At 52.0% G+C, this 27121-nt stretch overlaps 12 protein-coding genes across 12 annotated transcripts; 7 read left to right on the forward strand and 5 right to left on the reverse strand.

The window, feature by feature from the left end:
- Positions 1–237: 237 nt before the first annotated feature.
- Positions 238–1370, forward strand: AYO21_01194 (hypothetical protein; the record flags this gene model as incomplete). Its single annotated transcript, XM_022651178.1, has 2 exons — positions 238–663; positions 717–1370. The coding sequence occupies 2 exons, from the start codon at positions 238–240 to the stop codon at positions 1368–1370; spliced, it is 1080 nt and encodes a 359-aa protein (XP_022516656.1).
- Positions 1371–2043: 673 nt separating this feature from the next.
- AYO21_01195 (hypothetical protein) lies at positions 2044–2996 on the forward strand (the record flags this gene model as incomplete). Its single annotated transcript, XM_022651179.1, has 3 exons — positions 2044–2186; positions 2264–2519; positions 2622–2996. The coding sequence occupies 3 exons, from the start codon at positions 2044–2046 to the stop codon at positions 2994–2996; spliced, it is 774 nt and encodes a 257-aa protein (XP_022516657.1).
- A 986-nt stretch (positions 2997–3982) lies between these two features.
- Positions 3983–6102, reverse strand: AYO21_01196 (hypothetical protein; the record flags this gene model as incomplete). The annotated part of the gene is made up of 3 exons (XM_022651180.1): positions 3983–4020; positions 4094–4162; positions 4257–6102. The coding sequence occupies 3 exons, from the start codon at positions 6100–6102 to the stop codon at positions 3983–3985; spliced, it is 1953 nt and encodes a 650-aa protein (XP_022516658.1).
- Positions 6103–6867: 765 nt separating this feature from the next.
- Positions 6868–9708, forward strand: AYO21_01197 (hypothetical protein; the record flags this gene model as incomplete). Its single annotated transcript, XM_022651181.1, has 1 exon — positions 6868–9708. One exon carries the CDS (start codon positions 6868–6870, stop codon positions 9706–9708), a length of 2841 nt encoding a protein of 946 aa, XP_022516659.1.
- A 407-nt stretch (positions 9709–10115) lies between these two features.
- On the reverse strand, positions 10116–12022 carry AYO21_01198 (hypothetical protein; the record flags this gene model as incomplete). The annotated part of the gene is made up of 5 exons (XM_022651182.1): positions 10116–10459; positions 10632–10957; positions 11049–11110; positions 11196–11819; positions 11885–12022. 5 exons carry the CDS (start codon positions 12020–12022, stop codon positions 10116–10118), a joined length of 1494 nt encoding a protein of 497 aa, XP_022516660.1.
- Positions 12023–12724: 702 nt separating this feature from the next.
- AYO21_01199 (hypothetical protein) lies at positions 12725–14032 on the reverse strand (the record flags this gene model as incomplete). Its single annotated transcript, XM_022651183.1, has 3 exons — positions 12725–13789; positions 13836–13939; positions 13990–14032. 3 exons carry the CDS (start codon positions 14030–14032, stop codon positions 12725–12727), a joined length of 1212 nt encoding a protein of 403 aa, XP_022516661.1.
- A 745-nt stretch (positions 14033–14777) lies between these two features.
- AYO21_01200 (mitochondrial Rho GTPase 1) lies at positions 14778–16685 on the forward strand (the record flags this gene model as incomplete). The annotated part of the gene is made up of 1 exon (XM_022651184.1): positions 14778–16685. One exon carries the CDS (start codon positions 14778–14780, stop codon positions 16683–16685), a length of 1908 nt encoding a protein of 635 aa, XP_022516662.1.
- A 456-nt stretch (positions 16686–17141) lies between these two features.
- AYO21_01201 (hypothetical protein) lies at positions 17142–17840 on the forward strand (the record flags this gene model as incomplete). Its single annotated transcript, XM_022651185.1, has 1 exon — positions 17142–17840. One exon carries the CDS (start codon positions 17142–17144, stop codon positions 17838–17840), a length of 699 nt encoding a protein of 232 aa, XP_022516663.1.
- A 416-nt stretch (positions 17841–18256) lies between these two features.
- On the reverse strand, positions 18257–19156 carry AYO21_01202 (hypothetical protein; the record flags this gene model as incomplete). The annotated part of the gene is made up of 2 exons (XM_022651186.1): positions 18257–18754; positions 18803–19156. The coding sequence occupies 2 exons, from the start codon at positions 19154–19156 to the stop codon at positions 18257–18259; spliced, it is 852 nt and encodes a 283-aa protein (XP_022516664.1).
- Positions 19157–20805: 1649 nt separating this feature from the next.
- Positions 20806–22362, forward strand: AYO21_01203 (hypothetical protein; the record flags this gene model as incomplete). The annotated part of the gene is made up of 1 exon (XM_022651187.1): positions 20806–22362. The coding sequence occupies one exon, from the start codon at positions 20806–20808 to the stop codon at positions 22360–22362; it is 1557 nt and encodes a 518-aa protein (XP_022516665.1).
- A 965-nt stretch (positions 22363–23327) lies between these two features.
- AYO21_01204 (hypothetical protein) lies at positions 23328–24491 on the forward strand (the record flags this gene model as incomplete). Its single annotated transcript, XM_022651188.1, has 1 exon — positions 23328–24491. The coding sequence occupies one exon, from the start codon at positions 23328–23330 to the stop codon at positions 24489–24491; it is 1164 nt and encodes a 387-aa protein (XP_022516666.1).
- A 1221-nt stretch (positions 24492–25712) lies between these two features.
- AYO21_01205 (hypothetical protein) lies at positions 25713–26831 on the reverse strand (the record flags this gene model as incomplete). Its single annotated transcript, XM_022651189.1, has 2 exons — positions 25713–26676; positions 26731–26831. 2 exons carry the CDS (start codon positions 26829–26831, stop codon positions 25713–25715), a joined length of 1065 nt encoding a protein of 354 aa, XP_022516667.1.
- Positions 26832–27121: the final 290 nt, after the last annotated feature.

Consider the following 27121-nt stretch of genomic DNA (forward strand, 5'->3'; position numbering starts at 1 on the left):
TGGCCGTCATGCTGACTGTTTACTACAGGGTTTCATGTGGAAGATAATGTAAGTGAATACGCGGGCTGTCTGTAGAGCGTGTTTCGCCGACAGATACCAGAAAGCCACATATTTGGGCTTGCTTTATCACTCTTGCCTGGTAAGAGCATCTCTGATACCACCTACGGACTTTTTATCAACGTCGTAAGGGGAATTATTGCAACCTGTCAAGCCGCCACTCAGTCATGGGGCGGGGAAATGGCCTTGCGATTTCTGCTCGGCGCCGCCGAAGCAGGCTTCGGGCCTAGCATTCCTTACCTGCTCAGTTTCTTCTACCTCAAACACGAGCATGGCTTTCGCAGCGGGATCTTCTTCGCGGCAGCTCCTCTCGCCAATACGTTCGCTGGAGCTCTCGCGTACGGAATCACGAGTGGTAACCCAGGCATTGCCAAATGGAGGCTACTTTTCCTTGTGGAAGGCATTCCCACCATCCTGGCTGCTCCTTTGGCCTGGTTCTTCCTCCCTGATAGCCCGACTACTGCTCGGTTCTTGACTGCAGAAGAAAAGGAGGTTGCTCAGGCGAGAGTCATCAGGCAGCATGGTCACCAGGAGGCAGGCAAACACCGTGTCAGGCTCACGGAAGTCGGGCAAACCCTGCTTGACGCCAAAGCATGGTTTACAGCGGTAGTGCTACCCAACGTGATAGAGCGACCGGAATTTACTGACCGAGGTTCCAGTTGATGTACTTCTCGTGCAATGTCTCTTACTCGTCCTTACCGGTCTTTTTGCCCACGATCCTCAATCAGATGGGATTCTCCTCCATCAACGCACAAGGGCTGTCGGCTCCCCCATATTTTGTCTCGGCCATTGTCACGATTTCGACATGTTGGATTGCGGACCGAACTCAACAACGCGGACTCATGATTGCTTTTCTAAGTTGTGTAGGCGGGATCGGTTATATCCTCCTGGCAACGTGCACAGCGGTAGCCCCGAGGTACCTCGGAACGTTTCTCTGTGCGTCCGGGGTGTTTCCCGCCATTGCCAATATTCTACCGTGGGTTGTCAATAACCAGGGAAGCGATAGTCGTCGCGGAATGGGAATAATCCTCCTCAACCTCGTTGGACAATGTGGGCCACTTCTCGGCACTAGGATATTCCCCAAGTCCCAAGAGCCGCGATATGTTAAAGGGCAGAGTATCTGTGCGGGATTCATGTTCTTCAATGCATTGCTGGCCCTGTCTCTGAGGACACTTTTGGTGTGGAAGAACAAGAGATTGGACAGGAAGTATGGATCGCACGGTGGTTCGGATATGCAAAGGGCGACGAGTGGCGAGGCAGATACGAATGTGGGAGAAGAGAATTATGGCAGGACATTCAGGTACATTCTTTAGTAGTATCTACTTGTATATACCGTGTGTGTCTCACTGCCTCTACTGAGCACATGCATTCCGAGAATTACCTGTGTCTCTGTTTACCGACTAGCGCAAAGTGCTGTAGCTTGCGTGAACGGTGGTTCGCCTGACGTCACCGAGCATCAACCCACCCTGAGGTTATCTCCGATTAACTCCAGCGGGGCGTGTCGGATTGAGCACCGTAGGCATTCCGAAGCCGTTTTTGCTGGTGTTAGACCTGGCTCGCTGGTTACTATATCCACCTTGCCTGTGTAGGTGACGACGTGCTTTCCCTCTATCAATTCTTCGCTCACTGTCCGCCCACTTGTCCCGCTTATCAACGGTCGGTTCCTGAAGAAGAGCGATTTCGGCACCTGGGGCTGCCGGATCGGGCACCGCCCTCGAATCGACTGCCCCTCTTTTCTCGCTGCCATTTCCCGCTGATTCTAGTGGTGATTCTATACGATGGTGACATTGGCATTGGCGTTTGACATATCCATCTTTGAACCTGCAGGACCATTCCTTCCGAACTCCCAGGCTTGACCAACTGGTATAAAGTCCCTGCCGCGCCCTTCTTTTAGTCTTCGCACGGCACTGGTTCCTTCTCCGTCCGGATACCCATAGCCATTCTCAAACGTCTGCATCTAATCTCATCAGCTTGTCCCACCTCGAGATGGCTTCCAACCCCCCCGGAGCCTGCTGCTACAAAGGCGTCAGGCACGAAGGCACTCCTACCGGCGAGTTCTCTCGATTGGGTGATTTTGAGATCTACACAAAGTATCCTGAGAACAAGAGCACCGAACTTGGCATCCTTATGTATGTTCCCCTGTCTGCTAGCTATCTGGTTGGAATTTTTTGACTGCAGGACTGAAAAAGCTGACTCCTCTCTGTAGCATCACTGATGTGATCGGTCACCGCTTCAATAATGCCCAATTGATCGCAGACCAACTGGCCGCCAATGGCTACTTCGTCATGATGCCCGATCTATTCGACGGAGATCCGATTCCCCTCAACCGTCCTGGCGATTTCGATATTATGAAATGGATGAAGGGTGGATATCACCCCAAGAACACTGCTCATTTGCCGCCCAACGTCGACCCTATCATCGACGCATGCCTTATCGAAATGAGGACGAAGTACGGATGCAAGGTAAGGCTGCTCTGCGTTCAAGAGAAGATAGATGGAGATAACCCTGAAGCAATGGAGCTCCCTATTTGCACGAGCATGTGCTGACACCTTCCTACCTTTCAGAAAATTGGCGGTGTGGGCTATTGCTTCGGTGCGAAATATGTTATTCGACACCTCCGCCCCGACGCTGGGAAAATCGACGTCGGCTATACCGCCCACCCGTCATTCGTCGAAGCCGATGAGCTCCGCGACATCAAAGGTCCTCTCGCCATTGCCGCCGCGGAGACCGATCAGATTTTTCCGACCGAGAAACGTCACGAGAGTGAGGTCATCCTCAAGGAAACGGGTTTGCCATACCAGATCAACCTGTACAGCGGCGTGGTACATGGCTTCGCCGTAAGAGGGGATTTGAACAAGAGAGCCGATGTCTACGCCAAGGAGAATGCTTTTGTGTTTGCGATCCAGTGGTTTGAGGAGCATTTGAAGGATGGAAAGTAAGTCGCCATTCACCTCGCTCGTGGCATGAAGAGGGACTGCGGCCGCCGGGGTGGTAGTTGGTGCGGCGAATAGACGGTGTATGGATTTGGGCAGACACCTGTGGGTGGTGATTGTGAAGTTTACAATGACTGTATACTTGCACCTGCACCGTACCTTGATGACAGGGAACTTGTCGATGATATCCACGCAGACGTTGATGCTGACGATTATTTTGTTCCCATTGAAAGAAGCGACGCGGCACGATTGTGAATCTGTCCGGGTCTCTGATGCCGGCTCGGTTGTGCGTGGCTACTAGTCCATAGACGGAGACGAATCGGCGAGCTTCTTCACTGCCACATCGTACGCGGGACTTGACGCTGAACGAGTTTCCACCCCATTATGTCCAGGTAGATGGACTAGAAGTAATGTATCTACGAAGGAAGCATCTGAGTCTCGTCCGGACCTTGTGCAAAATGCATTGTCGGAGACCCCCTTGGGTAGCTAGAGCGAGAACCGTGGCCTCGGCTGCAAGTTGACTCAAATCACTAGCTCAGTTAATAAGGCTCGAACATCGAACTATGCAGGATAAAAGGGAAAAAAAAGGCCAGTCACATTTTCTTTCGTTCTTTTTTTGGAGATGGTCCTGCTCTACCTAGCCTAGGTATCAGAGTATCAGAGTTATTCAACAAAGCAGGGAAAGCGAGTGTCTTCCCCTTCTCTCTGTCCCCGGCCACCCACTCTCCCCACCCACGCTACAACAGAGGGGCAGGTGGCTGTCCATTTATCCTGTCTGAGGGTGTTGTTTCACTACTCGCTCTGCTGTGTCCACCTGCCCTGTGACGATTCCCTGATCCAGTGTTCTCAATTCTGGTCCTAGCCCGGGCCTAGGTAGCGGAAGAGAAGAATACATTGAAGAAGCCAGGAAGATATAGTGGCGCCATCGCTCGAGGATCAATCGCATCGCTTTGCCCTACGCATGGAGAAAGGTGAGGTGGAGGTTGATCAATCTAGACGCCCAGCTTCTCGGCCGTCCGCATGAGCGCACCTATATTTGATATCCAGGTTAGACACCAAATATGCCAGACGAGACGACAAAATGCGTTGCCAGCAGAACTCACCGACAAAAGTGGTAACCAATCTTGCGCGTCCTTGGATGATATCATCGGGGAGGAGGTAAATCGTAGAACCTGTTGCACAGTCTCTTGTCAGTAATGCTTACTAGAACACTTCGATCGGGAGCATGCTGGAGATCTCAACCAAAGGGACACAGAGGACACATACCCATCTTTCTGGCAATGCTTATACTCAACTTGGCGTTGGCGTAGGCATCATCAGGCGTCTTGCCAGGCGTAACAAGATCGTAGTCGACATAGTTCGCTTTCATGCCGTTCAAAACGTCCAACAAGAAGATACCACTCGTGATCGCGGGATCCTTGAATGACCTGACGGAAGAGGTTCTGCCACCCTTGCGGGACATCTCATTGGCCCATTTTATCATGTCCGAATCACTCAAGTCCCGCTTGCCCATGCGTTGCGCGAGTCCGGAAAGAGTCGACACGATATCTCGGCGCATAAGTTGCCAGACCAGCCCCAAAGTCAATGTGCGCTGGCCATCAGTGATATCTGCACCTTGAATACCCACGAGAGAGAAGCGATTCTGTTTGCCCAACTCGACGGCGTAGTTAGTATTCTCTACCATTTTGAACCGCGACATTTCGCCGCCGTGCGCAGGAGGCTTGTTCACATGACGGAAGTTGACACTGCCGGGGATGACTTTGTCGTATGCCTGAAGCAGAATCGTTCCATCGCGGAGATCATCAAAGAAGGAGTGGACCGGTGGTTGGACGTCGAGACTGTTCAGCCAGAGGGTGAAGACACGGGCTTCACGCTCGCCCTCTGCATCAAAATCTTCAATTTCGGGCTTTTCACCTTCCTCGAGCGGGTCTAGGCCTGGGTGGGTGTTGAAGAGGTTGGCGACGAAGGCCAGGTTGAGCTTTGGATTCCCCGCTACTAGGGCAGTTGGCGTCAGGAACTTTCGGCAGTCAATCCTTTCGGCATTCTGGAGGACTTCTTCGGCGCGTTGTAGGAGATCTCGTGTCTGTAAGGGAGCTCGAGAGCAGATATCCGGTTTCAACTGGTTGAGCAGAACGGTATAGTTCTCGCCGTCCTTGACATCGCCCGAAAAGTTTGCTACTCTTCGTGGCCAGTTGGCATTCTTGAGATGGTAATTGAACCACCGAAGCAAGATCTGTTCGGGCGGTAGGCGAAGGAATTGGTCCAGAGTTTCATCTTCTTCCAAAAGTCGATACAGCTCGGGATGCAGCTTGATATCGATCTTTCCCAGAAGACCACGTCGGATGACCTGCCAAATGAGACCCAAGATCAAATGCTCTCGAACCTCGATGATGTCCCCTGCACCAACATTGACTACGGAACAGCCGATACCTTTGGCGGACTCGATGACAATGTTGTTGTTCTCCGTCATGTGGAAGGCATTGAGAGTCTTGATCTTCTTTCCAGGCTTATTCAGCACACGCTCATCAATGGTATCCGGGACACTGTCATTGATAAGTTTAGACAGGACCAAACCATCCTTGCAATGGTCGAACATCTCGAAAGTATCGGTTGGGAAGGGCAAGAGATGGCCGATGTCGGGATCCCCGGCAAGGACAGCATTGATGTGAGTGGTAAAAGCAGTTCGCTCTTCCTCGTTGATGGTGTGCGTAACGTTGGCAGAAGAGCCTTGGACGTGAATCTTTCCGCCTCCGCCGATGCTGGGCTTTGAAGCATGCCCCGAGGAGGAAGGAAGACCGTTGCCAGCCGCAGGTCTTTGAGCGCCAACGGACAAGCGTCGTTGCGCAGGAGACGAATCGCGCACCTTTGCGATCAGGTCGACATAATCCTCCAATTCCACCCGCCGTGAGCTGTCAAGGTCCACCTCTTTCAGCGCCTGTCTCACTACATCATAGGATTGTCTTTCGGATTGCTGGGTAGCCTTGATGACGGTGGCCTCGTCAAGATAGCCCTTGTCGTCGACATCGAGTTTGCGAAAGGCATCTTGCAACTGGAAGATTTCGTTCTGGGGGAACTGGGGATATTTGCGCTGTAGTTTGAGGATAGCCGCCATGGTGGAAGGAGGGGAGGGCAGTCGCCCGCACAAGGAAAATAGACGAGGGCTCTATACAGCCCAGGGGAAGGGTCGGATATGAAGAGAGGGCGAATATGGTCAAGGAAGAATGAGATTGAGGAGGAAGATATAGAAAGGGTCTTTATTGTGGTGCCTGGTCAGGCGTCGCAAGCTGTAGCACTTCACTCAGCAAGTGGCATGGGCAATAGACAGTAAGCCCGGATCGATTGGGCATCTGTCTTCTTGGGGGGGTTGACACCAAATTCCCTGCCATGACGCAGCGGTGGCGCAGTTTTCCTTAGTCATGCCCAGCTGAGGCTCACCTGGCGTGCTTAGGCCCCTAGGCACTAGGCTTAGGCTCTAGCTAAGGACACTCCGGAGGGAAAATGTTGCAAGGCTAGTGCGGAGCTTGGCAAGGCTGCCATTGTTTTGGTCTGCGTTGTTGCATCACCGACGGTCACCGCTGGCAAGCTGCGAGCTGGTCTTTCTACAGCTTCCATCATCAAACTCGATTCTTTGACTATCCTCAGCCCTTGTATCGCATCCATCAAATTACTATCAGATAAGACATCTTATCCCTAGACCAGTTCTATACCTTACGGCATAGCCTGTTGCAAAATTCATCCCGAAGACCGCGTCCCTCTCCCGCGCGTCCCGTTTTGCTAACACGCAGCCTTGCCTCCCCCTTCTCCTGGATAAGGCGTCCAATTACATGCAATCATATTGGATCGATTTCCAGCCCTGATCAGGGCTGTCCGTAGGGGCATGGCTGAAGCAGCCAACAAGTCCTCTCTGGCGAGCTCAATCTTCTCTTGGTCACGAAGCAGTACCCCTCCGCCGAAGTCACCGCTGCCGAAACCGAGTGATGCATCACAAGCTCTTAGACAGTCGTCCGGCCTCGACCATACTGTCAATCTAAACCCATCTCCAAGTCTCCGAAGGTATCCCAAGGATTGTCCCGTTCTCAAGCCCCGGTGGTATTACGCAATTGACGTGGCCAAACGGAAACCTTTCGCTCCAGAACCAACACCTGAAGAAAAGGCCAAACCACCACCGGTTCCAAAGAAACTGGTACCTTTTTCAACGTCAGACTCCCAGAGCATCGAGAAGGCATATCAGAACCTTGCTCAAAGGAACCAGAACAAGGATGGAACAACCGAACCTCCGTCCGCCACCACCGTACCTGTCAACGAAGACTATTTGTATGATGTCGACGTTGAGAAGCGTGAACTTCTCCCTGCCTACTGGTTAGGGCCTGTCTATGAGGTCCGCAGAGGTACCTGGTTTTTCGCCGAAAACCCATTGAGACCTTGTGATGAGAATCTGGCGAACCAACTGGAAGAAGGCTATATCAAAGTGGCACCATGGAGACGTTCAAACCTACAATCTCCTCGTTCAGCCTCCCAGCCTAGATCTCGACCCAACTCGGCAGTTATAGATAGCTCAGCCTCTCCTTCGCTGGGCAAGTCGCCTCCCTCACAGGACGACAGTTTCTCTGCCAGTCCAAACACGTATCGCTTGTTCGGAACTCACATGAATACAACAGTCACATACATGGACGATACCGTAGCCTATCTGACAACGGATGATTTCCTTTCGCGAGTTAGCAGTACAGTTTACGGCAGGTTTATTGGATATGGTGGCACAAAGGTAGTGCGGGGATGGTCTGATACAAAGCTCGCCGATCCACCAAAAGGCGAGCAAAAGGATGACTCAAAGTCCGCGGAGGCAACAAGCACCAAAGAGAAGCGAAAATCTGCTAAATTGCCTTCAGAGGCCACACCTAACGTCGGAGAGGATAAGATTCAGGCGAATAACAAGGACAACGTTGAGAAACCTCGGCGGACGGCCTTAGAGCGCCAGATCTCGTCGCTGGCAGGTCTTCCCAAGGTAGACGACTCTAACTACTTGGGTGAAGAAGAAGAAGCCAGAGAAGAAGAGGAACGCGAAATGGAAGACGCAAGGGAAAGAGATGGAGAAGATCAAGCCAGACAAATTGACCACTTGGTGCTTGTGACGCACGGCATCGGCCAACGGCTCGGTCTTCGTCTCGACAGCATCAACTTTGTCCATGATGTTAATACTCTGCGCAAGTCTATGAAGGTCGTCTACGAAACTGCTCCCGACCTACAAGCCTTGAGCGGAGATCCCAAAAATTGCAGAGTTCAGGTCCTTCCCATCTGTTGGAGACACAAGCTCGATTTCCCCAAGCAAAGTCTGAAGCAAAACCGCAAAGAATACGACATTGGAGATGCTGATGCCTTGTTCGATGATGATTATCCTTCGTTGCAGGATATCACGGTGGACGGTGTACCAGCGGTTCGCAATCTGATCACCGATTTGGCTCTGGATGTCCTCCTATACCAGAGTGCTTACAGAGAACACATCACATCGATTGTACAAAAGGAGGCCAATCGAGTCTATCACCTCTTCAAAGAACGGACCGGTTTCTCGGGAAAGGTTAGCTTCTGTGGACATTCCCTTGGGAGTGCGATTTGCTTTGATCTTCTATGCAGACAGGAAGAAGACCTAAAGACACGACCAAGACGGGTATCCAGCAAAACATCACGGGAGCACGGTATTGAACAAAACGAGCCTCATCTCGACTTTGATGTGGAGAACTTCTTTGCCCTTGGTTCGCCAGTCGGTCTCTTCCAGATGCTCAAGGGCAGAATGATTTCTGCACGACCTTCAGCGGGCGCCAGCGCATTTGGAGCCACTGTCGTGCCCACATCGCCGTTTGACCCCGACCCTATGAACAACGATCCCTTCGATAGTGTTGCATCGAAAATGAACGCCGGCAACAGCTCTTCCGGTCTAATACCCATTACTACCTCTTCACCCAAATGCAACGAACTGTTCAATATCTTCCATCCCACAGATCCTATCGCCTATCGCATGGAACCCCTCATTTCACCAGCAATGGCGCAGCTGAAGCCTCAACCGATCCCCTACACCAAGAAAAATCTTTTCGCCGCTCCCGGGATTTCAAATATTTCTGAACGAGTCAGCCAGCAAATCATGTCGAGCTGGTACAATCTTACTTCAGGTGTGGCATCCAGTCTGATTAATAGAAGCCTGGGCATTACCGGTGAGGAGCAAGCGCTGTCTCAGGACAAGGCCAAAGCCGTGAACGCGGCCAAAGAAGGTGCCCAGGCGAGTGTTCAACTCGACATACCTGTGGCAGATGAGAAAAAGCAGCAAGATGTTGCTGAGGCGGCCAAATCCTCCCCGTCCACAGAACACGCACCTACCCTAATCGACTCTGAAATGGAGACTCTCTATACGGGCTTTCAGAAGCTGCAAGTCGCCACCGACGCCGCGGACGATGAGGCCCAGGCACGAACTTCAACCGAGTTCCGCCAATCGCAGGAGCGAGCGAGGAAACTCAAGCGTGAAGAAGCCAAGGTCCGAGCCTTGAACAGCAACGGACGAGTCGATTATCACATTCAAGAGGGCATGTTTGACGTGTCTCTGCTCGCTAGTATCGCAAGCCATTTGAGTTACTGGGCGGACGAGGATGTAAATCACTTTATGATTGGACAAATGTTGAAAACGAAAGGCAAGGAGCGGCAGCGAGCTAGGGGGGTGGAAGAGTCGTGGTGATTGAGACGACGTGTTTGGGATAAACAGAGTCATGTCCCTCAATGCAACATAACATCCATCCTGGCCGGACCTTAGCCTACATTATGTACTCTTTGGATCGAAATGGGCACCCAGCTTGTGCCGAATTGTCTCCTCTCCATCATGATATCCCTATAGATAGAAAGATCAGTCATATCGTATCTGTCCATTGAAACCCTGAAGTCCTTGAACTATTCGAATGCCAGCTATCTTACCTAGCATATAATGAGCATCGTCATGACCCTTAGCCTTACCTTTACCCATACCTAGGTAGTAAAGGTTTCCTTTCCGTTGCCATATTCATTTCTTGCTTCCCACACACGCACGCAACTTGCGGCCTTTTCGTCCACCGTCTCTCTCTTTTTCTCTCCCTCTATGAATGACAATACCTAGGTATCCACCACATCCTCTTTCCCGCCACGCTCAATCTGCACTGCGCCAACCTTTTCGACGTCTCCGTCTCTGACTCCGTCGCCGTAACCAGCGCCGTGCACATGCACGTCCACGTCGGCGCCACTCGCGCGGGCCTCGCCCCTCTGGTCCAACCCGATGTCAGACTCGCCGATCGCGTCGGCGGGGATGCGGTAGTAGGGCACAAAGTTGACGCAGAGGGCGTAGGTCCAACTCGCGATGAAGAAGCACACGGGCACGACGAGGGCGAAGGGCGTGCTGTTGTGCCAGTCGGCGGTGGCGCCGAGGAGGGGTGGGACAGCCGCGCCGCCGCAGACGCCGCCTGTTCGGTTGGGAAAGAGAAAAGAGAGGTGGTTAGTCATATAAACAAGCAGAAGGAAGAGGAAATTAGAAAAGAAGAAAAAAAGAAGGGGTTCAGGTCTCATGTTGGGGGGTTGATGATGAGCAAGGCATCGAAGAACCGGGGGGAATTGAAGAGCGTGGTGTTATCTTACCAACAATCCAGCCCGCTGCTCGCTTGGTATGTCTGCCCTGGCCTCGAATTCCTAGCGCCACGATGGTCGGGAAACACACCGACTCGAAGAACAGGGTCAGCATGAACATGGCGATGCCCGTGTTCCGCCGCTCCGTGATGGCCGCCGAGCAGAACGCGATCACCGCCGTCAGGTAGAAGAGGAAGATCCAGCGCGGGCGGATGAACCGCATGAACAGCGAGCCCGAGAACCGGCCCACGGCGAAACACCCCTGCGCGCCGGCGAGCAGAGCCGCACCCGTCGCGTTCGACACCGGTGCGATCTCGGTGAAGTAGTTTATGGCATATCTGTTGGAAGCGAGAGCTTTAGTTACCGAGCTGGGATTTGAGAGGGAAGGAGGGGGAGAGCATCTTGCGGTTTTGTTCGTGGTTGACATACCCTGCTAAAGCAACTTGTGACCCAACGTAGCAGAATTGAGAGAATGCCGCATGGAAGACGGTCTATGTTGGCGCAAGGTAAAGACCTTCGTTAGCCCGGACGGAGCAAAGCGGAAGATCAACAGGGAATTGGAACCAACAAACGCACATATTGTTTCCAAAACGGTCTCTTGTTCCTCTCCTCCAATCCGTCATGAGTAATGGCAACCTGGTGCTCCATGTCCGCGTCTGTTACCTCCGGGATGGGCGAGATGTAAAACACGAACGCGAGGATAAAGACAAATATGGCAATGGCGAGATACACCCATTGTACGTTCCTCAAACTCTGCAGGTCATCGCCTGTGTTTTTGAAGAAGGCGTAGCTCCCCAACACCGGCCCGACCACCGTTCCCACAGCGTTGAACGACTGTGCCAGATTGATGCGCAGTTCCGAGTATTTGGGCGGTCCGCACACTGCGATGAATGGGTTCGCGGCGGTTTCGAGGCTGCCCAGACCTGACCCGATAATGAAGGTCGCGCCACAGAATCCTCCAAACGATCTCTTGAGACCAGCTGGCCACATGAGGAGTCCCCCGATGCCATACAGGGTCAGGCCAAACATGAACACGGCTTTGTAGCTGAAGTGGCGGAGGATCCAGTTCGCATAGCCCAAAGAGGCCAATGGATACGCGCCGAAATAGGCTGCTTGAAGACCAGACGAGCGGGCACGAGAGATGCCCAGCACGCCTTGAAAGTGTTTGTTCAAGGTGTCGAGAAGGCCATAGGCGAAACCCTGTGATACTTCGTGGTCAGTGGCCCTGCAGGATACTCGATATGTGGAAGGGATCGTTCTCATACCCAGAGAAAGTAAAGAGTCGTGACAAGGATGATAGGCAATATGGATTGTCGAACTGAGAGTTCCGATGCCCTAGTGACAGAGTCATCTCGCACCTTCAGGGTGGTGTGTTTGAAAAATCCCGATTTCCTCCTAGCCATTGCGTCGCCTCGTTGTGGAAAGAATTACGAGGAAATTTTTGGACGGGTATCTGGCGATCAATAGTCTCGATGGCGAAAGGAGAACATAGACGAAGCAAATAATCAATGAATTCCTACCTGATCCAGAGACTATATATCGTGGTACTCAAGAGCTCGACCGTGTCCCAGGGACCGCCGAGCCCATAGCATAGCACCCCAGACCTGAGGTTGCATTTCTGCAACCCTGCAGTCATACCTGTTGGAAACGATTGGATTCGACTTCATGACGTTGAGAGCTAAGTCAACACGGTAGGGGTGTGATGGCATGTCGACGGCATATGGTTGATAATTGCGGAGGGAAAACGAGGAGAAGTGGAAACCATGTGGAGGAAGATCTGCAGGGGATCAGCATTGGCAGCGGCCAATTCGGGTCAACAGCCACCGACGCAATCTGCAAGCAAACGGTCAGCAAGCCAAGGTCGAGAGGCACCGGAAAATGGACTGTTTGAGAGTGTATCGTGTCTTCATTTTGTTCATCTACCACAAGATCAAGTGCGCCAACCCCCTGTTCAGATACTCCTACCCCCAGTCCGAGAGATGCTGAAGGAAGGTTTGGTGCAAACTCCGCCGCTAAAATGGACCAAACAGCAAAAAGCAAGAGGGTATAAATGCCATTTTGTCGCCAACCACCCAGTTCAAAGTCCGATCGCAAGTCTGATCGGCTCATGAAGCCGTTTCGACGTAATTGGAAGGGAAGATTCCTGTCCGTCCATCTTCGGTCCGTCCTGTCCACCAATCGGTCTTGTTTTCTGTTCTCTTTGTGATGGTGATGATGTCCCCTTTCTTGAAGCCCAGGTCGCCCTCTTGGTCTGCATCAAAGGTAAATAGAGCAACGGCTTGGTCAGGGCGTAGCGACCCAGTTCGCTGCCTGAAGACTGGTTTCGGGGCCGTAGGTCTGGTAGGCTTGTTGTCGGAGTAACTGTAATCATTCTGCAACGTGCTCGACCGACTGCGGCTGGAGAAAGCGTCGGGTGTGCCATTGTTCCGGCCAGCAGGTGCTCGGTCGTAAACATCATCAGCCCAGGTATTGGCTCGTCGGGGGTTAGGGTTGTCGCGGTAAACGTAGTTGTCGTCTGCTGAACCGACTGTGGAAGAACGGTTGTTGCGCACATTCGCCCCGTAGGCATCGCCAGTTCTGCCCTCCCAAACAACATCATCATGCTGGTCGTCATAAATAGGCATGTCATTGTACATGCTGTTGTCGTTGTAGCCAGAACCCGCGAAGACACGGGTGTTGAGGACTCTCATCAAGGGATCTGCGGCAGGGGGTGGCCTGACAGCACCCTCGAGGAGTTGTTTAGCCGTGACACGGCCATTGTAGAGTTTTTCATTGGCGTCTCTTCTCTCAATCAGGACACTGCCCTCCAGACTGACACCTGCGAACAAGCCTTTTGTCTTGCTGTAGGAGAACACTCCTGCCACACCCTTCAAGCTCGCAGCCCCCGCCGCTTCGGCGTTTCGTCCAACGGGCCCCGCAGCAATGGAGACGTTCCCACCGAGAGTCACGGAGGCCGCTTGTGAGAAGGCTCGGACGGCGTTGTAGTCGTTGAGGATGAAGACGAAATCGGTCAATTCGAAGCCAATCTGACCACCGAAGCCGCCACCAGCAGTTGCGATAGCCGAAGGAGCAGACCAAGAGCCATCGGCTAGTCGTGCGACGACCACGCCGGACCCAAGTCGACCAGAACCTAGGAAGCCAGCTTTGAAAACGGTCAAAACTGCAAGGCCCTAAGATCCGTCAGCCGAGACCACGAGTAGTTCAAAGAAGCCTGACCTTTGCGCTTGCGAGGATGGAGGGTGGGATGACTTTATCGGGTCCAAAGCTCTGTCTGGGGTCGACAAAAGATGCGAGGATTTTGCCGGCCTTCTTGCACTCGCCTGGAAACTGTGTAAATATGGGGACCCGAAAGTAGGCAGCTTTCACTTACTCCTCATCGACGAGGGTAGCGGGTTATTAATTCCAAACGGCATGTTGGAAGACTCTGTGGTGGAAGCTTGCCTTCTCGTCTGACTGGTCGTGTGCTCAAGTCCAGATCGTGACCGTGAGCCGATGTATAATCAAGATGGTTGGATTGGAGTGCAAAGATGGCGAACACGCAAGTCGGAACTGGACGGGCAGAACAGACAAGAACCTCGGTGTGGGGGGTGGTGAGCTGAAGTGGGCTCCTAAGGCTCGAGTCCGAGGTCGGCTCTATGAAACGCAGGCAGGTTGTTTGTTAGGAGACTCGCAGGGAGAGTCGGGAGTAATATACACAGGCACCAGCTTGGAAAGTCAAGGAGATCAACTGCGGACTTTCCTGCGAGAAAAAGTCATGGATGGTAGAACCGTGGAGGCAAGGAAGCGAGCGAAGGTTCCTTTGGAAAAGGCGGGACGTTTTAGCGTCGGCTGTCAGGTTGGTGGTCAGTTGCCTGCCACGCTGCAGCTTGTTCCGTCATCGGCTTGGCATTTCGCAAGGTCGATTTCGTCGCTTCTGAGGCGCAGGCTGGAAGTTTCTCGTCCAAGGGATTCCTGAATTATTTGCCCGCCTTACACGCCTCCTACGTCCTCGAGTCTCTCGTCCGTATCGCTCTGTCCACGTTTCCGCCGATCTGAATCCTAAAAGTACGCGTCTCCGCATTCAACGGTTCTCCACTGCCCGAGGCCGAAGCTGCCGTGACGGGCGCAAAACAATGGACCTTTGAGACCACCCTCTACCTCTCTGCATAAAAGAGAGAGATGGCCACCGTCAGAATATGCGTCTGCGGCGACGAGGGCTGTGGTAAGTCCAGCCTCATCACCTCTCTCGTGAAAGACACCTTTGTGAGCACCAGGATTCAAGCCGTCCTGCCTCAAATCACAATCCCACCGACCCTGGGGACTCCTGAAAATGTTACCACGGTAATTGTCGACACCTCTGCTCTCCCTCAAGATCGTGCAACCCTAGCCAAAGAGCTGAGAAAGTCCAATGTCATCCTTCTCGTCTATTCAGACCACTACAGCTATGAAAGGGTCGCTCTGTTCTGGCTGCCCTACTTTCGTTCGTTGGGCGTCAATCTGCCTGTTATCCTGTGCGCAAATAAGTCCGACCTGATCACGACGTCTACTTCCGCCCAGATAGTCGAGGAGGAAATGTTGCCGGTCATGTCAGAGTTTAAAGAGATTGATTCATGTATACGAACTAGTGCCCGTGATCACTTCAATGTCAATGAAGCATTCTTTCTCTGCCAGAAAGCTGTCACCCATCCGATCGCTCCTCTGTTTGATGCAAAAGAATCGGTCCTCAAACCTGCCGCCGTAGCTGCGTTGCTTCGCATATTCTACCTCTGCGACAAGGACAAGGATGGGCTTCTGAACGATAAAGAGATGGAAGATTTTCAGGTCAAATGCTTTGAAAAGGGGTTGAGCTCTGAGGATCTGCAGCATATCAAAGAAACCATCGACAACCATATTCCAGGAGCCGCTTCCACGAGAGGCATCACCTCTCAGGGTTTCCTTCTCCTCAACAAACTCTACGCTGAAAAAGGACGTCATGAGACCATCTGGGTCATACTGCGGACGTTTCAGTACACTGATAGTCTGTCTCTAGAAGAGTCATTTTTGCATCCCAAGTTCGAAGTGCCTGAATATGCTTCTGCCGAACTGTCTCCGGCTGGTTATCGCTTCTTGGTCGATCTCTTCCTGACTTCCGATCGAGACAATGATGGTGGTCTGAGAGATGAAGAGCTGGCCTCTTTGTTTGCTCCAACGCCTGGGATTCCACAAATATGGGTCGACAACAACTTCCCTTCATGCACAATGAGGAATGATGCTGGCCATGTCACTCTGCAAGGCTGGCTTGCACAGTGGTCCATGACCACATTTACCTCTCCAAAGACCACATTGGAATACCTCGCATATCTGGGCTTCGAATCAACAGATCGTTCTAATACGAGCACAACGGCTGCTTTGAAGTTGACGAAACCCCGCAAGCGAAGGCGGAAACCAGGTCGAGTAGGACGGAATGTCCTTCTCGCTCACGTTCTGGGTGCTCCTCAGTCTGGTAAGTCTGCTTTGCTGGACGCATTCTTGGCCCAGCCGTTCAACAACCTCTATCATCCCACCATTCAGCCTCGCGTGGCCGTCAACACTGTGGAACTGCCTGGCGGAAGGCAATGTTACCTCATACTGAAGGAATTGGGAGAATCCGAGGCAGCTGTTCTGGAGAACAAGAGCAAACTTCTGGACCAGTGCGACGTAATTGTGTACGCCTACGACTCGTCCGATCCAGACTCGTTTGCATACATTCCAAACATCCGGAAGACGTACCCCCACCTGGAAGATCTGCCGTCAGTGTACGTCGCTCTAAAAGCCGACCTCGACCGAACCACCCAAAGATCCGAAAACCAGCCGGATGAGTATGTTGCTCAAGTCCAGCGCATGCCACAAGGACCTCCCATATCTACCAGTGTCACTTGGCCTTCAATTCAAGAGCTATTCGTGGTCATTTCTGAAGCTGGTTTGGAGCCAGTGACAGCATACCCACGACCACTACAAGAAGATGATGATGGGCAGTTGATGAGGTATGGGCTAGCTCTGGGGGTGGTGGTATGCGCAGCCGCAGCGGCGGTAGTGATATGGAGACGCTCAGCCATGCCGGGGAGTTGACATACGAGCAAGGTAGAATGCTACAAAATACAAGTTGCTGGGGCCTAGTCTGGATGTCTGGCAGCATTGATGGTCCCACTCCTTTGAATCCCAATCGGATCACCCCCATGTATCGGGGTGGATCTAACCACTCAGGCCATCCAAGCTTTATATGCACGGCACACCAAGACATCCCACCAAATCCGGCGACTGGGCTTGCATAAGCATAAGATTCACTCAGTTGTCTGTCTATTACGACACATACTATATCCTCAATTCCTCCGCAACCGATCAAGGGCCCTTTACGGAATATTACAGGCAAAACTTGATCAGGTATTGGTTCTTTTGTGAGAACTAGAGGGATATCAAAAAGGGCGTCAAACATCCACACCGGCTCTCGTAAGTGTAACAAATTCCGAATTATCCTATCGACCATTCCGTATCCTAGCCGGGAAATCTCGAAGGGCCACGAAAACAATGTCCACAATTCTAGCGGACGATACACGCTATGCTCGCACCCTCCTTTCGTCACCACCGGCCACTGAACCTCAGTCTATGTCACGCACCATCACCACTCTTCAGCTCCAATCCCACATTGAGGGTGGCTACTTCTGCGAAACGGACCGCGACCCGCTCCTTGTGCCCAACCCATTCAAAAATCTTCCACAGTTGACAAACGCCACTTCCAAGGACACATCTGAGACGAGGCACGCATCGACGACCATCTACTATTTCTTGAGCCCGAAGAGCCCCGTGGGCCGGTTCCATCGTAATAGGGGTCGGACAGTACACACCCTACACTGGGGCCGAGGACGCTATGTCATTTTACATTTTGACCAGAGGAATTCTGCCAGTGGGCAGGAAGTCCCCATCGAGACCTTCGTAGTTGGGAAAGACATTGAGAAGGGAGAAAGAGTCCAGTGGATCGTCGAGGGTGGCAAGTTCAAGGCGAGTTTTCTTCTCCCCGACAAAGAGGGAGGTGACGAAAGTGAGCAAGGCCTGTTAATTAGCGAGACGGTGGTCCCGGGATTTGACTATGCGGACCACGACTTTATGACAGCGGAGCGAATGGCCGAGGGGCTGGACAAGGCACACAGGGAGGAATTGCAGTGGTTGTTGAACACGGACGAACAGCGCCGCTTGGACGTCGTGCTTAAGGCCATGGGCAAGGAGTAGGCACGAAGGCCACTATATGGGGAACCATTAAACACGGCAGAAGAGACGGACTCTCTAAGAGTTCTATCACTTGATAATTAGAGCATGACAAGTCGCTTGGGCCCTCTACATGTCGCCATCAGCTTCTGCAGTTTCGGCGTCATACATAGTGTCAGTGCGGTGAGGGACACGAGCTTCCACCTGAAAGACACACGGAAAAATCCAGGTTGACGATACTAGCGACAAGCCGACTGGAGGTTTTCTGCGTTGCATAATCGCCTCGTTCTGGCTCCCAGCATTTAAAATACACTGGGCAAAAAGCCTTTGAAAAGCCTTCTAGTACACACTGATTCAGCATGTTGATACAGTCCCTTCTGCCCCTGTCCAACGCCCGGCATCTAACGTGCAAGATCCTCCTTTCACTTCACAATATCTCCTCAGATCAACTCGCTAGTGACGTTGGAAAACTCGCCCTTCTGCAGTTTAGTCTCCCAGAAAATAGGGTTCGTGTCGGAGAAACCATGCTTGACCCAACCATCCTCCTTGACGTGGTAAAGGTTGATGTAACCACCTGAATAGGCATCTCGGTGGGTAGCCGCCAGAATACTCCTTCTGCCCAGCTCCAAAGCCTCATCATCTTCCAGGTCGTATTTGTAGAGAGCATCCAGAACACCATAAGCGAAAGTTTGACCTGATCCAACACAGAAGAGATTGCCTGACAACCGCGTGCCATCCGAGTCAATATAGTAGAGCGCAGGCCCCTCTTGTGGTGTCACTCCCGTAATCATAGTTCCCATAGACAATCCCATTCCTTTGTAAGAATACACTAGGTTTGCTAGAATCTTGGAGGCTGCGGCGACGGAAATGCGGCGCTTATGGTGAAGTTCGTGTAAGCGACATTGGACGCCGAGGTAAGCAAGCCAGTATTGGCAGTCCTAATGGTGTTAATAGACGTCCCAAGACAAATGCAGAAGCCAACCTACCGCAGCTCCACCGGCCATAGTACCCAGCAACATCGGATTAATCTCAATGACCTTCTTGACTGTTTGCGAAGCAATCCAGTTTCCGGCGGTGGCTCTTGAGTCCGTTGCGACGATGATTCCTCCTTTGAATCGGAATGCTAAGGTGGTGGTGCCGTGGGCAATCTTGATCGGGCAATTCGGATTCGAGTAATCATCGGTCGCTGCTCGCAGAAAGGCAGAAGGACGTGGTACGGGCGGCAGGGCGAATTTAAGGGAAAGAGGAGGTAGCGTTTCGCAATAGTCATTATGGTCTTCTGACGTGAAGCCTTCGTTGGTGAAGGGAGACTGAGTGTATTGGGCAACGAGTGTGTCCATGGTTACAGATGGTGGAAAGTGTTTGATTGCTCTGGGGTCCAAGTTGGAAAGAAGTTCTCACAAAATACAAGAGACGAAGAAGTGTGTATTGGTACAGAAGCGAGAAAGAAAGAAACGGGGAGCTGGAGTAAGGCAGAAGAGGGATGATGATTGAGAGACTGAGGTGATGCTGCTTGGATGGTTTGGACGCTGAAGCTGCGCGTCTTGAATGGCGCCTGCGTCTCGTTAGGTGCCCGTCACGTGCTCTGCTCCGGAACTTGGCTGTCTGCGTTCACTTTCTCGCTTTCAATCTATTTCTCCTCCCAACTTCAAACTGCACGAAGCGTCCGAACTCGGTTTCGACTCATCCTCTTCTGCACTACTGTTGCCAACCCAGAATTTCCCTCGGCGTACTCGGGTTGACGAGATGGCAAAAGCAAGCCCGAGGCCAGGAGACCAGGAAGCCAGTCAGCACTGTCGCTTTGGCCGGTCGGCAACAGCCCCTCACGTCAACCCTTGTTCATGCTGGTGGATTTGACGCCGGAAAAGATGCCATTCCTCCAACTGGCTCGTGCAGAAAGATAGGGCCACCAAAAGACCCTGGAGCTGGGAGGTCAAACAGTATCACGATCCAAAAGTTCTGCTCATCACTCGTTCGTCATTGGAGCAGCGGGTCGTATATGCAGGTTGTGGCTCTTCTGCCTGACCCATCGTGCCATCGCAGCTGAGAGCCACTGGCCCAATATCAATGTTCCACAGCTATACACGGGGCGTCCCAAGTCCAACCAGTGAAGATACTCCGTGCCCTTCAGCCCGTGTGAGGCTGACGTTCAGCGCCACGTTATCGGCTGCACCTTGCCTTGCGCCATCAAGATATGCTTTTGCACTCCAGATGAAGAGTGGCTTCAAAGGTATAGATCAGCTAAATTTGACTGTGAACCAGGTAAGACATCTGTTCTCGTGCTCGACTTCATATGTCATCCGTCTCGGTCACATCCCTCATTTTGTGTTGTCTTGTTCGCCTTGGAATGGTAAACCATGGAGAGCGATAATAGACGTCCCAAGAATCTCGTTTCCTTCTCGGAGCGAGTCGCTACCTTTCTCACGAATAGGCACAGCTTACATATCCCTTCACAAGAGGAGATAACGGGGGAGAGGACTCGGAGTCAGTCTCTAGACTTTCAAAACGAGATACCTCTTGAGCAGAACGATATCAGAGAGTCCTTCATACGACGACAATATGACACACCCGAAGAAGAGTGTCGCTTCGATCCAGAGTTACTACCAAATGAAAACCTAGTCCAAACAATTTTACTCCCCGCAGCAGTCATTTGCATCCCTATCGCTCTTTTAGCCGGTACTTTGCTTGCTCTGGTTTATATGTACCGAGTCGTTCCTGTCCCAAATCTATTCAAGCCCACGGAAGCGACACTACATGAGCCTGGATTTGTTCTGGTCAACTTTTCTGCAAGTGAGTTCGCGGGCATTGACAACGCTGTTGTCCAACACTGACTTCTCTAGCCCGATTGGTTTTCGTAGCCAGTTTTCTGTCTACGCTGGCACCTCTGCTGGGTTCGTTCATCTTGTCAGTGTTTGCGCTTACCGTGTCTCGGAAATTGCGCGATGCCTCCAGAGAAGCAAAATATCTGGACCTACCAACACCATTTCAAATGAGTTTGCTTATCGGCATCTTGGTCGCGTCTGCACAGCAATTTCGGTCGTATCTCTGGTACCTTGTCCGCCGGCGAAGACCCAGCATCCCCCCGGTTTTACACTGTGCCGCCTCGATGATGCTCCTAAGTTTGCTGTTGGCTGTCGGGGTGTTCATAGCGGATACCGTCCTGCATTACACAACGTCGACTGTTGAGGTTGATCAGATCTTGATTCCGCCAGAACCAACCCAAGAATTTGGTCGCGGGCTCTCTGAGTTCTGCTTGACCTTCAACCGAACTTTTGTGGGACTGCCTTGTTCCGACACGACTGACTCCGGAGTAGTCGACCCGAATGCAAACTTTGAAGCTACAGAAACGAATCGGCTCTTCCACAACACTTCGCAACTTTCAGAGATTCGAATCACGGCGACGGAAGACATCCCAGGGGCCGAGCTAGCATACCTCATTCCCCAGCAACAGACGATGATTCCCAATACTGATTACGAAGCATCGACTATTGGGATATCGACAACCTGTCGCTTTGTCAACCCATCCAGCTGCGGCATGGTACTTTGGGATGATTACTACACCAACTTCAGCTGCACCGATATGTTTCACGGCACTATCGGGATGCCACCAATCGTGAGCACAAACCTCAATAATCTACGCCCTCCGGATCCGTATCGTTCATTCTTGATGTACAAAGGGGCTGCCAACCTAATGTACTCGTTTTTCAACGATTCAGGAATGAGAAACATTTACAACACTGTTGGCTACAATGACTCGGGCGCCTTCGACTTGAGCATTTCTCCCTATCCCAACTCTGACTTGGTGAATCCGTTCTATATCGGCATCGCCGCGCGAATTTCAACTACAAGTGGACAATTTGTGTCTGGCAATGAAATGATGGCAAACAACACAGACGCGACTTTTATCTCTGATGGCGTCCTGGATTTCATTCTCAATTGTGCCGTGGCGTCATACGATATCTCGTATACCTGGGTTGACGGAGCTCTGCAGAATATCCATGCGGTGCCGACCGGCAATGGCAGCATCCTGGAAATTTTCCACGGAAACCTACTGTACGCGACTATCAGTGGTGGTGATCCTGCTCTACAAGATTTCCTCACACAGTCTGCATTGGCTGGAGACACGACTGAGTCTTTTCTCCAGAAATTTGGAAGTCTATACTCTACAAAGGTCCTAGCAAACATTGGCGGATACACTACAGGCCGTCTTGCCCTTGGCCAACAACAGCGTGAACATATGCTGCTTTCCAAAGTGCCCATTCCACCACTAGCGATACTGGTGGCATGGAGTTTCTGCTATCCCTTGCTTGGGCTGATACTGGCCTTCCAAGCATACTGGGCATCCCGCGGTAACGTTCGCAGTATCGCTGCGAAACTGAGCTTGCTTGGGTTGTCTCAGGCTGCCTTTGGAGACAAGCGAATGGAAGCATCAACCGGCGGAACCACTTCGAGGGAGGATGTGAATCAGCTTCTCAAGCAAGAGACGAGGCGCATTCTTGTCGATGGGAGCGCACAACAGGGCTTCGAGTTCGGTGTCATGCTATGACACCAATCGGAGAAAGAGCCAACAATAGTCGAGGGCACAGCCCAGCTGTCAAGGTATCGAGCAAAAGGCAACTCATCCTATAGCGCGTATCGAACTCTGCCATAACTCTGAGAACACTACGCAAGCGAGCCGTCCACAACTTATCTAGTCCTAAATCAACGCGTACGCAGCGCGTAGATGAGCCAGGGTTGCGGAACTTTCGGTGGATAACGTTGGCCTGCGTGAACTATGGCATGGGGTTTCCCCTTTGTTACCCCAGTGGTTGAACAGTCTTGCGCTTCTGTTGAGGATCAACGTTACCGGCCTGTTCAGGCGCCCTGGACGATTCAACGGATCAACCAATGAGATATCAGATTTCACAATCAATGGTTGAGCTTTCGGTGCTTTTTGTTGCCTAATGCTCAGCTGGCACCACAAGGCACAAAACTATCACTGTTCACTGCAAGTCAGCAGGCTCATCAGGGGATGTCCCTGTTGTCTTGAACTTGCATGTGAAAGCGTTCAGCTCCTCTGCATCAACCAGACAAGTCGACGTACCACATGGCCATCCTAAATAAAGTCCACCAGGATATACTCAATCAACCAATGACGTCTGAGCCGGGGATCTCTTGTCGCCGTTGCTTCATCGACTAAGCCTTTTCATGGCTGTGTCTTTCGCCGTTTGACATTGCGCCCCGGTGTGTTCGGTATTGACCGAAAACTCGCAAAACTAAGCACTTTGTGCTTGTCTGGACAACCCACGAGGAGTTTCGTAAGGCGGCCCAAACTGTATCACGTCCCCGTTGGTTCAGTTTACGCTACCAGGAACCTTTGAAGCGGTGAAATCTATTTCCATCCATGCATTCACATCAAGGGTCATTGCGTTCACACCAAGTATAAATGTCTCGGAGATCCTTGAACCTTTGGCCCGATCCAAACACTATCGACCAAACCATTTACTCTGCCACCTCATAGCTGTTACCAAGATGCTTTCTCCAGTGTTTGTTTCTCTCCTCGCTGTGCTGCTGTCATGGCCTACCGTTGCGATTGAGCAAAAACAGAAGAATATTGGGCTTACCAAGACGCAAGAACCCGACCCTACCATCACAGCCAGCGTGAAATCGATCTTCAGCTCCTTTAGCCGAGACGAAGACAGGACATTTGATCCAAAGTCGGCTTCGGGCTGTTGTAATTCAACCTGTGCCTTGGGATTATGCAATGGCATTTATCCCTTTGACACGACTCCTCCTCCTGATGCAGCTCGCACTGCGACTGCTTCGCCTGCGATTGCCACAGAATCTTGCTGTTCTGCCGGTTGTCCCGATGGTTTCTGCAGAGGTTTTGAACGATTCAGGCATTGGTGGCCGATAGGCTGCGTTGGTCGAGGCTGCGCTGTGCCCACGGGTCAAAGATGGAATCATCTGCCACCCCATCTGCATCCTGGAAGTCGCTGTGAAGGTCGGGATTGTTCACCGGGCGTCCATCAAAGCGACTCTCCTATAACGACAATCTTTGCGGATGCTGTCTCTGGTGCTGTCGACGCTGTCAAACCTACCGATACCGCAGCATCGAGCCCCAAAGCTGCCAACAAGGAACCAACGCTTCAGTTTCATTCCGCCGAGCTCGCCGGTCAGGATCAAGATACGCTTCCAATAATTGTGGAAAACAACGCCAAAGAGCCCGTCACTCTCCTCGCAGACATTGACCTGGCGTTGACCGAGAACTACATCTCATCTGGCATGCTGTCGGCTTTGGGTCTGTCATCTACGTCGTCCAGACTCAGCCCAATAGCAAAGGAAGACCAACGCGCTGCTGCCCTAGGCACACCCGCCTTCCACGTTACACCACACGCGAAGATTTCGCTGAACTTGCTCGCCGGACCCAAGGTTGCGCTGAACCAGTTTGCGGATGTTGCGTTCAACGTCTTCGATCTTCCTTCCATCCACGAGCGAGCGGGTGTTCCCTGGGAGCCGGAGGTTTTTCTGGGTGTGGTTTTCCTCCGCGAGGCGTCGGCACTGCGGCTCGTCGATGGATTCTCAGGGCACCCCGCGCTCAAGGGGTTGTCCGTGGTGGTGAGAGACATTCCGGGCACGGACACGAACTCCGCAAGAAATCAGAGCGAACAGAAACCGGCGAAGGACGAATTGTGACACGCTCCACGCGTACGAGTAATGCGAAGTGCGAGGGAAGACGAGGGTGAGGGTGACAGTGACTGTAACACCGCAGGTCGGTGTAAAACCACCACATGACAACCCTGCCAGAGAGTGCCAGTAGAGGCCAGTGAGGGAAACATTACGACGGAGGAGATCACACTTCTCACTTGTCCTTTTGTGTGTGGTTCTTTTTCTCTCTTTCTTTTTTCTTTTCTCCTTTTCCTTTGCCCTTTTATTTTCAGTTTCACTTCGAGTAGATGATTTTGAATTTTACATTGGGGCGGGCCTCCCAGTAAGTCAAAGATTACTTTGTACTCGGGCAACGCTAGGTAGTGGCTAGGGAGTAGCTACATACATGGATATACATGTGTACGTACCTCGTACCTCGTGCAGTACAGGAGCTATGCAATGCAACGCAATGTGTTCAGAATATTTGAGTTTTCTTCTCATTTTTCATTCAGTACATGCAGAGCCCAAGGTATGTACCGAACAGGTAGATCGATATCCATTATGTCAATGTTACGAGGACCGCACGTAGAGCAAGATACTGAATCGCGGCCCCAGGCGGTTGCCGTTGATGTTGGAATCGTTATTGAACCTGTAAAAATCATTGCTGGTATAGTAGAAATATAATACAAGGCGCACGCCCACGCCTGCGCCCACGAATGGAGGCCGGGTGGGCGTATGAGATACTTGAAGCACCGCCCGTCAATCATAGAAATACAGATTATGTAGGGTATGGTGCCCAACGTCTAGGGAGCATTCTTGGTCTTTGCTCCATTCTTTTTTGTGGGGGTTTTTTGAGGTCGTGAAAAGCTGTTGGTTGTTTTGCTGTTTAGAGCTCCTGGTCATCAGGTTTGGAGACATCAGTCGCCCTTGCGTTGATGGAGGACATTTCGGCCCGGGGCCCGCGGCCCACCTTGGTTGTGTGCGATATATCCGCGCTTGTTGCGATCTCAAGCTCAAATCTAACCGCTTGTTGACCACATCTCACTGTGATCAGCCGTCCAAATCCACCTTGGCAACTCATTCGAGTGTATGGTGGTGATAAAGGCTGGTGTCCAGACAGCACCATGTGCTCGATCTCAGCAAAACCCGTTGTCAACAGAATCTTGGGTAAGTGGGCCCGATGATGTCGAATTCGACGCGTGTGCCGCCCAACAGCCCAGTAGTCATCTAGACCCAAGGGAAACAGATCAATTAAGAATCAATCCCATCTTACACCTCTCTCGTACTTCCACGGACAGCCTTTCTTCCCACCTGCAAGAAACTTGGCGGACGGGCATCATATGGCGACGCAGTGGATTCTGGGTATGGCGCTTGCATTGGCGGGGAAGGCACAGGATTGTAAGGTTTCGGCATACTGATTCTATGCGAATTATAATCATTCTGTGGTGGTTCGTATCGGCTGTTCATGGCGTTGTTGGGAGCGTAGGGGTATTGAGGGCCGGTTTGTGGCGGAGGGCCCCGATTGTACTCATAAGGGCTCGGACTGGCGGTACCAGCGATGAATCTGTCCGAACCGCTTGTAACTGACGGCGCCTGAGAATTGGAACGATAGGTCGGGGGTGGGCTGAGCGGGACTGCCTGGAAGTTGTCCTGACTGTTATTGCCCAGAAGTCTTTGGTCGCCCAAGTCGGAGTTGTAGGCGTGGTTCATGCCGGTTCCGTTACGGGGATAATCTTGTTGAGGGTTTGATGAGATAGGTGACATGGGTCCATTGGGGACGCTGTTATAGCCCCCTCTCATCCTCTGTGGTTGTGTGTCGAGTCTGCCCATCTCCAGATCCCCATTCGCATTCTGGTGTGGTGGCTCACTGGTGTCTTCGACTCTTCTCTTAGTCGCAGTGTCCCAGCTGGGCATGGGTGGCAGACTATCTTCGTTGATCATCCTCTTGGTGCTAGGATCATCGAACGTAGCAAACTGAGGTGCGTTGGGGTTTCCGTATGCCATGGGACTGGGGGTAGGCTGGTATCCTTGGTAAGGAGTAGGGGGCATACGCGTGTAGTCGTCTTTAAATTTCGAAGGACGCTCACGACTTCGACTTCCCCTACAACAGCCGCCACAACAGCTCATACAGCATGAGCAGATCTCAACCCCACAGCAGAGGCATCGCGCGATGCAAAAGAGGACAGAAAGCAGTATGAGTGAGCCGATGACAATCGCGGCAATGACAGGCCACCTGGGTCAACGTTAGAGCAAGGCAAGAAGAGGCAGGGGTTTCATCGGCACGTACTTGCAGTAGGACTTTTGCATGCATTTGTCCCAGCTGGATAATGTATCTGGGAGTGATTGTACTTCGGAGACAACGTCGCGGGTGTAGAAAGAGTACGCCATTTCGTCAAGGTCCTATGGTAGATCTCTTGGAGTAAAATAGTATGTCGTCAACGCATTCACGGTCGTTCGAAGAAAGGCGATGGAATCTCTCTCGTCTGGTTTAGCGAGTGGAAGAGTGGATGTTGAAAGGAGGCTGGGAGTCTGGTGTGAAATACCGAGGCCGGCCTGCGGACAGTGCAGAATGAGTGAACTAGACGAACGTCGTTCAAGTTCGTGGAAAACCGAAGTGAATGTGATGATAACGTAGAGGGAACGGAGTGTGGTAGAGAGGGACATAAGACGAAGAAAAG

Source organism: Fonsecaea monophora (genome assembly GCF_001642475.1).
Source record: "Fonsecaea monophora strain CBS 269.37 chromosome Unknown Scaff4, whole genome shotgun sequence".
In the NCBI taxonomy this organism is placed as follows: domain Eukaryota; kingdom Fungi; phylum Ascomycota; class Eurotiomycetes; order Chaetothyriales; family Herpotrichiellaceae; genus Fonsecaea; species Fonsecaea monophora.